Source organism: Helicoverpa zea, chromosome 12 (assembly GCF_022581195.2).
Source record: "Helicoverpa zea isolate HzStark_Cry1AcR chromosome 12, ilHelZeax1.1, whole genome shotgun sequence".
Lineage (NCBI taxonomy): Eukaryota > Metazoa > Arthropoda > Insecta > Lepidoptera > Noctuidae > Helicoverpa > Helicoverpa zea.
The window spans coordinates 8,558,082-8,572,173 of record NC_061463.1 but is presented as its reverse complement, the minus strand read 5'-3'; the positions used below and the strand labels follow the sequence as shown (position 1 = coordinate 8,572,173).

General features: G+C 34.9%; 1 protein-coding gene across 1 annotated transcript; it reads left to right on the top strand.

Annotated features, from left to right (window-relative positions):
* The first annotated feature begins 228 nt into the window (after nucleotides 1–228).
* On the top strand, nucleotides 229–13,591 carry LOC124635141. Its single transcript, XM_047170945.1, has 10 exons — nucleotides 229–480; nucleotides 897–1,069; nucleotides 1,327–1,389; nucleotides 1,550–1,690; nucleotides 1,986–2,249; nucleotides 11,090–11,234; nucleotides 11,306–11,447; nucleotides 11,693–11,891; nucleotides 12,416–12,551; nucleotides 13,135–13,591. Exons 1-10 carry the CDS (start codon nucleotides 229–231, stop codon nucleotides 13,507–13,509), a joined length of 1,890 nt encoding a protein of 629 aa, XP_047026901.1. The 3' UTR covers nucleotides 13,510–13,591.
* The last annotated feature ends 501 nt before the right edge of the window (nucleotides 13,592–14,092 follow it).

The following is a 14,092-nucleotide window of genomic DNA, read 5'->3' as shown; positions in this document are numbered from 1 at the left end:
TTGCTCTAAATATATTTTAGTGGAGATGACGATAAATAAGAAATAAGAGAAAAAAGTCTTCAAAAAATCGAAGATAAGTAGGTACTCGTATTACGACAATATCATTATAGTCACATGCTCTAATTGTCTAACAAACGTTTTAATTAAGAACCGCACATACCCACGCTAAATGGCTCCGCGTAGTTCCGTATTCACCTTCACACGACCCAAGTACTTCCAGCTGCAAACATGCCTGGTGGAGTCATTTTTGTCGTCTATATACCTTCAAGCAATTACGAACACATTTTACGATTTGGCAAACCTAAAGACCTGATACCTGTCGAAGATAATGCTTTAAAACCAGCGCGATTGGCTGTCGAGTTGAGAAATAAGAAGTCAAGGAGTATCCCCATACATTTGACACAGCAATACTATAATGAGGGTTACAGTCAGCCGTTGGAAAATATCGACGAATGTGATGAAGTTTTCACCATGGAGAATGTAAGTGCGTAGTAGATTGAAATCGTTTTGTTGCCAATTTATTTGGGCAACATAGTTATAATGAGTCAATATTTAGATAAACAATGCAACATAACTAGGTATGCTTTCACTGTAAATATTGGCATAGGTGGGCACTTTCATAATATAATTTCTGGCCAGTCGTTTGCCCATATAATAATGCCAATTTATACATTGTTATGATATGCCTAGTAGCTAACGCTGTTTAAGGAAACTACAACCAAATTACATGCTAAGGTCAAAATACAAATAAGCAGTCAAGACTATACTACTTAAAATTTATTCTAATACAAGGCCTTCAAATCCAGACGAGAAATAAAAATTGCTTAGGTACCTATTGCAATCTACATAAAGTATGCATGATCATTCGGGCCTGAGATTGTATCCATTATACGCAGATTCTACAAGAATTATTGTCGAAGTTGCACGTGGAGCACGTAGTTTGGATGAGTGACAAGGCGGGCAATTATTTCGAGATAGTCTTCCCCCTGCCAACTGGCGACCAGTGCGAGACCATGCTGCACTGTCTCACACAGCTGGGGATAGGAGTAAGATGCAAATCCATTGTCAGGTAACAAGATCAAACTTAAGTACCTACTAAGTATTAGGTAGGTAAATGTAACAGTTGCACTGAGAATAAAATCTACAGAGAATAAGAAAAAAAGCTATAGAAAACCATTTATGTACCTAATTATGTACAAGGAAAAAGTAGAAAATTAACAAAAAGACTTTATAATAAGAAGAAGATATGTTCAACTAGAGAAAGTCCGTTAGATAATTTACACTTACTTACCGAAAGGAACGTTAACGATAATCATTGCATTGCAGTGTACTTCCATGTAACGTGGTGCACTCAGCCATGGCCTATGAACAAACTGAGGATACTGCATTGTGAGTAAGGGCTAACTCTCGCTAGAAAATTGTAGGCACCCTATAAAATAATATAGCAACGCTTTGAAAGAGTGCACATAAACTATAGCATGAATTGCTTTATCAGTTGGCAAAGAGTAGCGTCTCTTAGGTATCGTTCCAATATACCACATTTTTGTAGACGAAAGTCTGAAGATGCAACTCGCTGGAGAAGCTTCGTGGAGTCCATCAGATCAAAGCTAACTGTCAAGCAAGTGGTGGACGGAGTACGTGGCGGGGGAGAGCTGTCATTCGATTATCTTACGCTAATTATAACGGCCGAGTGAGTACTTATCTATTAATAGATTAATAGAATAAGCATGATAAGATCTTTAGCGTATTAGTAGACGTAGATAGCTATAATCTACTGGACATTATGAATGGACCGCTATCATGATATTCTGCACCTACTTGTAGACATGTATTACGATTTGAAAATGAGAGTACGCTAGTGCATACGATTCTGCATTCACTGATTAATAACTGCGGTCTCCTTAGTTAAGACTGTAGTTCATATTGATCAGAAATAGGTCTTACATTTATTTCACATGCACTCCCATATCTATACTATGTTTCAGTTCCCTCGCTGCCTTAGGTTTGGTAGAAAACAACGCTTCAAATATTGTGGCAGCCATGTTGGTCTCTCCTCTGATGGGACCTGTCATGTCCATAACGTTTGGGACTATCATAGCTGACAGGAGTCTCGTGAGGAGTGGCTTCGAAAGTCTGATCTTGGGAATGTTCCTCTCTTTGCTGTTTGGCTTTATATTTGGCCTGATTCTGGGAAGCACTGAGATGCCTTGGGGCTTTGGAGACTGGCCTACTGAAGAGATGAAGGGACGGTAAGTGTATAAATGGGAAATTGTAGTTCAGATTATAAAGTCGATCAGTAAAATGGATGGTAGCGCCCAAGTAACACAGTCATGCTGAATAACGTTTGAGTACTAGTGATCCGCGAAACTATAAGCTGTAACTATTGTCTGGATAATGTCTGAGTGAACGTCTATTCAACTGTTATTCAAGCAATTTGGGCACATTTTTAAATGCTTATGTCTGTATAATATAGCTGTAAAGTTTGGGTAATAGCTTAATAATAACAGCCTTAGCTTAGTAACGTCTGAAAAAAAGCTGACATCACTTTAATACAGCTAATATTTCGTATTTATTCAGACAAATGCATATGGATTTTGTTATTCAAAAATTATTCAGGATTATGTTCATCTGCTTAATACTTTTCAAACATAATTAAAAGTTAAGTTGTGAAGTAGAAAAAAAGTGGTGTTTAATCTTGCAGTGTGTGCTTTGATTTGAAATTTTGAACATAGTTTTGTTGCATTCAATAAAGATGGTAGTGAAACTATGCGAATCGGTAAGTAAATGTTATTATGTACATATTATTACCATGATACACGTAAAAAATTACTGCGCAAGTAATTTTATTGTGAATAGCATATAAAGTATCTCAACATTTTTCACGCGCCGCTTTCATATTCATTTTTAGTGATAGTATAAGACATAAATAAAGACTTTTAGAAGAAGTGACAAAAATACTTAGGATGAAACAGCTATGCTAATCTTTCAAAAGTCATTAAGTTAATCAAAAAATGTATTTTTAACTGTAATTAATTACTAAAATGGGGCATTTTATATACGTAATGTTTCAATAGTTTACTTAAAAATAAAATAAAATGGCGATTCATTATAAAAGTTCTCCACGCAGCTATTTTACAGTACAACTCTGATTCAAAAGTCACGCATTTCTAATTATTAAGCTTTTATTTGAGAAATAGTGATCAGGCACTACAAGTATCTGAATAACACTTGATAACGTTACAAAATGTGAATAATTTATACAGCAAATCAGGGTTCAAAACATAATACGACAGACCCAATTCCTCAGGAAAATTGATACTTAGGTACCTATTTATAACTTACGTCAGTAATAACACAAAATAAGGTCCACTTATATTTTTCAATGCAAATAAGGGTTTTTTTTTTTCTATTCAGTGGCGAATGATACAACACAAATACTATGCATAATGTTTTTTTCTTATTTTTTTAGCATGTACATAACCGCAGTTATAACGATGTTATGTTTTTGTTTTTCTAGTTTTGGGTAGATTGGGTAAATTTCGTATTACAAAAATTACAACCATCTATGCGATGGGGGTCAGCTAATTGCTATACTTACGTGACTGTGCGTATTTATATTTAGTAGTATGTACATAGATTCATAGTGAATTATTTTAGCTAGGTATATAAATACTTAAACAAAATATAAACAACGAATTAAAAAAAACATCGAGAAATCTACACGTATTGTATGCAATTCGACCGCAAAGCCCACACCCCCTCCCTTCTCTCTGTACTACCGGCCGGGTGGACGCTCAAAACCATAAAGTAAATAACCACTAGAGAGCGCACTCGCCAATTTCTTCTAAGAACACGACTCACTGCTGCGGGCCGGGGGACACGGCATAATCCGCGGCTACTATTGGTCAGTTCAAGGTCGAGTTGCATGAGTACGCTCAGCAAGGGATTGCTCTCTTTCAATTAAAAAATATCGATAAAATGTATTTCATCGTAGTAATAAATACTCAATAAAAATCGTATAAGAATATTTAATAAAAATCAGTCTATTACAAAAAAGAACTCCGTACAAGAAAATTATTGATTCTTAAAATGTATTAATTTAGCATAAGTTTTTCGAATTAATGTTTTAGGGTCCTGATTGTTTTTGGTAAAAAACGATAATCGAACGTCTACATATTTTTTTATATATTTTAAATAGGTACACGATGTAATTATTCCAAAATTATGAGTTTTATAAAAAACTTACTAAGATAGGCAAAAACATTGTTGGAATCGCTGAACTAAATAAACGTCGGCATTGTTTTGAATATTCAAAACAATTGGGAGTCAAGAGTGTCTCGAGCAAACAACACTGTATTTTTTTGGGGACCAATTTTCCATATTTCTGGAATCTTAAAAAATTCTAAAATGAAAATATATATTTTTTTAATTACATTAAAAGTAATTTGTGGAGGCACCAGGAACAGCTGCCTCTAACGTCGCTATGGTCAGTTAATTAACTCATTAGCCAAAATAAAACATATAACATTTTTAATTAATGTAATTTTGCTATTATCGATATCCACTTCATCCTTAAGGGTAACAGCCCAAATTTCATCGATAGGAATACAAAGGGCAAGAAAGAGATGGACGTATTAGAATTTCTTCATGAAAGAAAGGGACTTTTCCAAAAGACATCAACGAGCGTGAGCGCGGTTCACCAACCACCAATTTAAATAGACCCCTGTGGTATTTCGTAATATAATTAAATCAAAGCCAAATTTTGGTATTGATACTTGCCGATGCCATCCTTTTTGTAACTAGATGTCCTGGATTGTTTCCCGCACCATTTCATCGCGCATGTAGGCATTTTTTTTATTTTTTACTAAATAAAATCCTCAATAATTTAGCGTGTTCGCAGGTCATATACTTGGTCGCTACTAAAGGATCGTACTGATCGTAGCCTTATAGTACGCGCAAAATCACTTAACGTTTGGCGAGCGTCGGGGCACTGTATGCGCAGTCAATTGCTCAAAACTGATCAGTTACTACTATTCACAGATAGGGAGCGCACCGCGGCCGGCTGCAAGTTAGTGCGTGGCGTTTGTTAAACTCGCGAAATTATAGTTTTTAAAAGGTTTTTATAGTTTTATTGTTTTTAGATATCATGAAATAGTACTTACTCTATGTACCTAACATAAAGCGAAATGTCTTGCAGGAGAATGCCGTTTAAGATTGTTTCTACTCGACGAAGGGGCAGAGTAGAACTATGCACTGTACCTTCCCACTGGGAAAGCAAAGGGAAACTAAAATGGCCCAAATATAATGCCGATTACCTTTGTAAAGACGAAAATGCTCATCCTAGTCCGGATTGGATTTCAATGAATTGTACCTTAAAAAGGAAGAATTTTCCAACCTTTGAAGATGCAGAAGAAGAGTTATCTAATATGCTTAACAAAACTGATACAGACACTGAAAATTACCAGAGTAATCGTTACGGTTCCTTGCAAAATTCTACGACGGAATGCCCCGATCTTAACTCTTTAGCTCAGTGTTTGGTAAGTATAATGTTATCATATAAATTGTTTATAATGAGGTTATAAGTTGATAGTTAAAATCCTACTAATATTATAAACGCGAAAGTTTGTATGGATGGATGGATGGATGGATGGATGTATGTTTGTTCCTCTTTCGCGCAAAAACTACTGAATGGATTTTAATGAAACTTGGCACACATATAGAGGGTAACTTGGATTAACACATAAGCTATATTTTATCCAGGTACGGGAAGAAGTTCCCCCGGGACGCGGGTGAAACCGCGGGAAACAGCTAGTCTAAAATATTTTCTTCTTTTTAGAGCGTTTACATAAAAGCTTTTTTCAACAAGTTTTTTAGTTTTTATGCTTTTAATTTTTCTACTCTATTTACCTAATGTACGCACACTTCTACACTCGCACACGCACGTGCGCCCACACACACGCACACATAGGTACGCATTGTTTTACTTTTGTATATTTTTTGCAGATCGATTCCTCAATTGTAACTGGGGATAATGGAACGTTTCAACAAAATGCTAGTCCTTCAATTAGTGACTGTAATGATGTCATTTATGAAGTAGTTACCGAAGAAGATTCAAGTCAAATAATAGAAAATACACTAACACAGCAACCAGCTAGCATCGAGGGTCCATTACTACAGCACATCAAGAATATTTATGTGGTACAAAAGGTTATCATTGACAACCAAGAAACAATAATGAAAAAATTATCAGAACTCTGTACAGTTGGAAGAATCGCTAAGCAATCGTAATCGAGAGCCATTAGTTACTACGTTGAGTCAAGCTCAAGGTATGCAAACAAAACGCATTCTGATAAAACCGATTGACAATATTCAAGGTCTGCAACAACTAAATACGGAGCTTTCGACCCCGGAGGGATTTGAGAACCTCCAAGAAAAGTATTCAATCTTATGTTCAGTGCGAGGCAATGGTACCAACTGTGCCTACAGACTACTAGATGCTCTGTTTACGAAGGATTTTTTGTGTAAATGTTCCTGGACTGGAGGAAGTCGTACAGCTGATGTGAAAATAGGATTTAAGGGGTATAAAAACATAATCAATTTTTTTTTTGTCATGGTTCATTCTTGGGACAATACTTACACCATGGAAAATAATGAAGATTTCTTTAAAACGGTATTAAGAAATGCGTTAAAGAGAAAAGATTCGAAGAATGTTCGCTTATCAGCACCGAAGAAAAGGGTAAAGAAGAATACTCTTAACAAGAAGGACAATGAAAATGAATCTAAGAATGGCAATAAAAATGAAAATGGGATTGAAAAGAATGTTGTGCTAGAAAATCCAAAATCGAGTGATGAAAAAGAGGAGGAGGATGAAGAATCTCTTTGTTAGATTAAGTTTGTTAAATTATATAAAGAATATTGTGTTACCTTATTTGTCTGTTTGTATGTGACTGATTGTGCATGTTGTACAAACAAGATTGTCATTTGATCAAAATTATGTTGTACCTACCTAGGTACGTATTACATCAAAACTATTTCTTTGTTACTTCTTTATTTTTTGTCTCAAGCTGTTTTTCCACCGGTGCCAAGGCGAGAGTTTGCTTGAATATAGCACTTATTTTTCGTTAATAACAGTCATCGTCAAAAATAAAAGATACATTTGCTTCCAATCCTCTCGCCTTGCGGCGGTAGTAAAACTGCTACATCTTAAGCCAATTAAGGAAAATGTTGGTTAATTATAAATACATATCAGAAAGTATTAGTAAATATTAATTTTATTGTAAAGTTGATTTAGAATATTCTTTGTTGATTAAGTAGCATTTACTAGTTTTTATTTCTTTTTAATTATTTGTTTTTGTTTACAGGGTAAGCAATTTCAAGGTTTCTGTAGTTCAAGAAAGAGGTGATAGTACTTACGAAACTAAAAATGTTTATTAAGGGGAAAAATCATGCATCCCTGCTGGATTATACATAATCTAGCAAGCTTGATTTTTGCACTGTACAGCTGATTTCGCGCAGTTAGTAGTACGATCTCCTCATTCCGGAACTGCAACCACTACATGTTGTGAAAAATAGATGTCATGGACATTCACTTTACTTTATAATTGTTGTCTTTTTTAAAGTTTAAACATTATGCTTATGAGGCAATCTATAAAGACGACATATTTTACTCACTATGTTTGGCTATTACCATATGGTACGTAGGTATTATCATAAGGTATACATATAGTCTTCTTCTAGTAGCCTATGTACTTACTACGTAATAATATGTAGTAGGTATATAGTCTTCTGTGAGAATGGTCTAGCATGTGCTCAAGAGATCATATGATAATTGCCAAATAATTGATACATGTAACGTTATGTGTAGACCATAGTGTGTACAATACGTCGTCTTTGGAGTTCGCCTCCAGCTCACTAAAATTTTAATTATATGCAACTTTGAGAAATCATCCCCAAGAAGGCTTACTGTTTTTTTAATTTGCTAATTATAAGATTGAACGGAATTTTTGAAAATTTGAGAAATAAAAGAATTTTTGATAATTTTAAACGCTTTTAATTACAATAATTAACTTCACAAACAAAAATCAAGACAATGTATGCAACAAAGGAATAAAAAAAATTTCGTTGTTGTATGTGGTACTCACTAATTTCAGTTTTACATTACAAAAATTAACATTAATGTTGTGATCGCATTTCTTCAGTGTACTTGTTTTGAACATATTAAAATAAGATGAATTTATAGGTTTAGCGAATATTTCACAGGTATCTTCTATTTTATGCCCTTTAATATATTTTTCTGTTATTTCTATCACTTCTACTATTGCTCCTTCGAAAGTCATAAAATATTTATCACTGCTTTTATGTGAAATTCTGAATTTTCCATAATCAAGTATATTCTGTTGCCTACTTTTAAATAATCTCGGATATTGAGTTTCCTCTCTAACAATTGTTTTTGCAACACATCCAATACTTTCGTTCAGTCGTTTAGCGACTTGAGACAATGGTTTTCTGCCATCTCTAAGCATTTTTTTTATTGAATAGAGCTTGTTTTCAAAAGGATATGAGTTGAATGTGTTCAGTGTACCAAATTTTCGGACTTCTTCTGTAATATGTACTAAATTATGAATGTTGCTTGTCATATAGTCACCATAATATTTTTTGAAATTATTCACAAAATATAAAAATAGTTCTTGCGAAAGATCTAGCAATGACCTATAATTTTCACATGAACAAATTGTAATTGCACAAAAAAGCGTTAGGAAATGTTCATAGGCGTCTAGTGGCAGCACGTGAGGTAAAATAATAACGCTTAAATAATAAAAAAAAGTACGGAACTCGGTTGCTTTCCAAAAATGCAGTTCATCCAACCCTCGCACAAAACGATGAATTTCTGAAGGTATTTTACAAGCGTTTAAAAATTCTGAAACTAGTTGTATATCTCGAGCTCTCCATTTAGTTACCAGTTTTCCAAAGTTGCCGTCGCGCCAACCTAAGATAAGTCTTTTCATTACCCCTAGGTCTATAAGATGTAAGGAATCAGAAACCGGGAAATCTTCGACCATATCAATAGGTAATTTCAAAAGCGGTGTGTCTGTCTTGTGATGTTTTCCATAACTTTTCGCTCTAAAACCTTGATCAGTTCTTTTAGAACATCCCGTATTCGGAAATATAACCGTGTGAGACTGATGGGAGTATTCTCCTATTGTTGTGCATTTAAGACAGCCGTGCTTGGCATTAAAATTGCAAACCCCTGAAACAAGAATACGATGATGTTGATTATGATGTTAATTTCAAGCAGGATGTTTCGAAAAATATCCAAATGTCAGCTGGATGGCTGACTGATTATATTAAAATGGTTTAAAATAAATTTAACTACATATTTTTACTTGCCTTTAATAAATGCTCTTGCTGGAGAATCACAAATGAAGCACCTAATTTTTATACTTATTGTTTGTGTTGTACCTTCTTTGGATATTTGAATTCCATTTTTAAGAATATAATCAATTTCAGTAACGAAATCTTCTAAATATTCATTTAAGTTTTTAGGTTTTCCAGATCCATAATATATTCCCACAATAAAAGGTTCTATCTCCGGTTTTCCATATAAATTACACAGTATTGGCCAAAATTCTTTTTTTATACTTTTGAATATAGGTAAACCATCGAAATTCAAATTTAAATATACAAAATCTGGTACTTCCTTCAAAGCATTAAAAACATTTTTTAATGGTGCAGTGAGACCGTTATGCCAGTACTCCCCACCTTCAATTGTTTTTAAAGATATATTCCGGGGAGTTTGTAGTAAGGTTCTAGGATCTGTCGGTAAGATTCCGGAAATTCTCTTATTGATAATTGCCATCAATTTTTTCAGTGCGACTTGTGAAATATTTTGACTAAGAGCCCAGGCTTTAATTTCACAGCAAAAAGTTATATTTCTAAATTCAATAAAATTCACATCTGATTCATCTTCACTAGATGCGGAAATATTATCTTCTGATTTCTGTACAAAATCTATATCGACATTATTTGAAGGTACAGAACTCTCTTCAACTGGATCTGTTCGGACTTGACTCAAATTACGACTAAGCTCGCTCTCAGTCATTGACATATCACATATATCGATATTCTCAGTACATATTTGATGCGTTTGTGCATTCGTAATTGTCTCAAAAACTCTATTTTTTAACTTCATATACTCTTTCATACATTTACGACGAATTCCTCCAGTTCTTCTCCTAGATTTCCACGATTTATTTTCCATTTTTTATCAAACTGTTCACAACAAACCCGCGGTACAATAACGCAACGACAGTAAAATAATGTTTTAAACGTTTTAGTTCACTTACTACCCAGAAAAACTCTGTATAAGTTCTTTAAAAATTGTATTTTTACAAGTAATTGCGGAATAAAAATATATCATTCGACTTCCATCTGTGTTACGTTAGCTATAAACTATGACTTTATTTCCCTTATACCAAAATAAGCTCTATTAAGAACCCAGAAAATACTTTTATACAGTAATTGAATAATTGATAAAATGTGGAACCTTATACGACTTGACGACAAAATAAAAGCTGTTATTCAGAATACAATGCTCATATTCCTTTTATTAGAAATTAATTACACCCTTATTCAGAAGACAGCTGCCGAGGACACAGTTTTACGGAGTATGGTGGTTTCATAAACAATAAGCTGAGAAAAGTTTGTTTATTAGTATTAGATAATTACGTTTATTCAGCTACTTATACTATTATACAGATAAATGCTGACCCAGGCAATCTTTTTCAAATTAAAGTCATCTGTAATGCTTTAGGCTTAATAATATCTGTGTTCTATGCTGTACAGAAATTATTACTAAGTTTTAAAAATAATAGTCGACCTAATACAACTTTTATCAAGCATAAATGGCTATAAAGGCCGAAAGAGAATATTATTCAGAATTTGGCTATTTCAATAGCCTTTCCTCACACGTTATGGAGCTTATATCTGTAAATATTTTCGAATTACTTTTACTCAAACACTATTCAGCATGTCTGTGTTACTTGGGCGGTGTCCACATACTGTATCATCACGTCCAAATGTTTTTTTTAAGAGGCAACGTCCGCTCGCTATGGATGGGCGTGCTCTGGGCTCTGACTTCAGGGACTGGAGTAGCATTAGCCTTGCTGCAAGGCAGCGCTGGCCCGCTCATCGGTATTGCCATCTCAGCTTCCCTGTTACCACCAGTCGTTAATTGTGTAAGTATTCTGAACATTTTATTAATTTATACCCACTTGGGAACATATTTGAATAAGGTCTATTATTTCAGGGATTATATTGGGCCCTAGCCTGCATATGGCTGCTGTATCCTGGGGTTAAAGTGCCCCATATAAAGGGAGAAGCGTACACTGGCAATTCGTCTTACACGCCCTTGTATCATGATTATCTTCCAATCGAGTTTGCCGTCAATGGTGATTATGAATTACTTCTAAATTAAGTAGGTCCTAGTTCCAACCTCGATACATAAGTAAAAACCTGTGTCTCATGCTACTGATGTTTTGGTTAACGAAATCGATCGATCGATCGAGTTAGAACAGTTAGCGTATTACCTACACAAAGCAGCTTATCTTACGCATGATGTGATGTATTTTGGCGTTTAGGTAATTTTAAAGTCGATGCTACATTTACCTATTAAATGTATTTCTTTTTCGCGCAGGTATAGTTAGTTGCTGCCTAACAATAGTAAACGTCATCTGCATTTTCATAACGGCTATAATATTCCTGAAGATAAAAGAGGTGGCAGCGCCCTACACTTCAAGTCCGGACCTCAGGAGGTTTTGGGAACAAGACATCAAAGTAGCCAGGGAAGCTAATCGCGCCAATTTGCATAAAGCTGAGGATGATGAACGAGCTGAGTAAGAATTCATTGACAACACATTGTGTTGTAGCTAACTACTTTCCTACTGACATAGATGGCGATTTGCCAGTATCTTATCACAACAATAATATTAGGTAGGAGTATTTTTATCTTGTCTCCTGAAGTTTTTAGCTGCGTTTTTTGTGATATGCGCAGCTGGGACTTATCTCAACCTTGCAACATTTTGTTACTTGTAATTTTAGACAAATATGCCATTTTCACTCTATATTACAGAAAAATGCCATTTTGTAACTAAATATTAATTTAATGGGTTAATGGGTCAAAGGTATTTATGTAAATATGACCATCTTGTACACCTGTCTAAGTTAACAATGACTGCTATTTACTAAGAAATGCATTCCGTAACAGGTCTGTAACTAGTGTAACTACTAAGTTCTCTTTGTAAAACATAGCAACAACTACTTCCAAGATCCTTATGTACAGTATTAATAAGAGAAGTTTTCAAACCTAAATGAACAGAGGAGTTTACAACTTCGCCTTAAGTTCAGCATTTCCCTTCAGGTTGGTGTTGGAAGATCTGAACCAAGACGATGAGGACATAAAGGAGAAGTTAGAAGCAGCAATCGAAGAAGCATTGGATGATGAGACGTACAGGAAAGTCAAGAGAATGAGTTATCAGAGCCATAATGCTGACGAGGTACCTAATATTATAAGTAACCCAGTTTGTTATAAGTTCAAGTCGAGTAACCAGATAATCGCACTATATACTAATTGCTTTGGATAACGATATTTAATGGTCTACGCACTGACCCTGATATCTCTATTAGCGTAAACAGTAGGTAGTAATATGTATGGTGAACGAGTGATTTTATTGTGTGAGCGATGACCTTCGAGGATTTTGCGTGCTAAGTTAGATAAAGATTAAAACAGCGAAGTATTACGAAGTCTACGAAAAAATACTTCCGTAGTCTCCAACACTACGTGTTACAATATTCTGTACCACTACGGTGAAGGAACAAGTGCATAAAGTAATTGAATTACTTGATTTTACAAGTAATTCAATTACTTTCGACAGGAAGTAATTATATAGATGCTTAATGTTGTAAAGATAAATAGAACTGTATACTTATTTATTCACAGACGAGTAGGCATTACATACCTATATGTATACCGTTATAATGGTGTCATCAAAATACACAATAGGAAAAAGATACTAATTCCTAACTGCGTAGAGGAAAACCGTTCGTGACAACTGTTCTAATTTAATTTTAATGCTTCAGGTCATTCACACGATTGGCCTATCGAGGACTCCCATCTCCTTGTTGTCAAGCCAGTTGAATTCCGGAGTCAGTACCCCTACTGGACACAGACCTTCTAATGTCGATGATATAGCAGCACTGGATAAACTGCTGACGTCATTACTCGGCTTGAAGGAGAGCAAGCGTGGCAGGTCATTTATCTCACATCGCGGTACTCCCAGATCTAGCCGAATCCCCAGGAATGTTCCAGACATTACTGGACATAGCCATAGAAGACGATCCGAATCGTGGCCTGAGAAAATCTTCGAAGATTCTGTTGTTCGAAGCGTCATTAGCAATCTGCGAGCTAGTAAAAGAAGTTCCCAGATGGAAGACGCTTTTATGACACCAAAGTAAGAAGGCTTCGACAACTTGTACAACATAATAAACTGTAAAGCAGCTAACGTAGAAAGAACCTATTAAATTTAAACCTATCCAATGTTTTATTTCTTGCTTCATCAGTGTCCGTATTAATCTATTCGATATCAAAGAAGGTACCTTCCTATCCATGTACTTGCGAATGGGGACAGTTTGATGTTAAATTCGTTAAATACGTGCAGGCAGTGGTACTTGGTATTATTGTGGCTTGGTAAAAGGACAATGGGCACTTTGTATGGGATTTGGTACCCGCTCCAACAGTAACGTATGATATATCATTAGAAAGGTATTTACGTGAACAATAATAAAAACTATGGGGCTTGCCTCAATTAGCTGTCCGATCCGAGTAACGATAAAAATTAAATCGACATAGAAACAAGTATGTCATCCATATATGCAAATTCATTAAGAGGCATATGTCGTCAGTATAATAATTTTAAACTCAGTTAATAGACATCTTAAATTGTTTGAGATACACTCTATTATAATCTAAAGGTTGTAATAGTCTATGGAGTCATACTACGGAAACACAATCGTCATCTGATTTGACAAAAGTTCAAAA

What these genes read in the sequence shown, in the direction of transcription:
- LOC124635141 (XM_047170945.1), top strand. Translation starts at nt 229, where the DNA reads ATGCCTGGTGGAGTCATTTTTGTCGTCTATATACCTTCAAGCAATTAC. An exon ending in CAAACTGAGGATACTGCATT is followed by an intron (nt 1,390 to 1,549) that starts GTGAGTAAGGGC and finishes ACATTTTTGTAG; the next exon opens with ACGAAAGTCTGAAGATGCAA. An exon ending in GAGGATGATGAACGAGCTGA is followed by an intron (nt 11,892 to 12,415) that starts GTAAGAATTCAT and finishes ATTTCCCTTCAG; the next exon opens with GTTGGTGTTGGAAGATCTGA.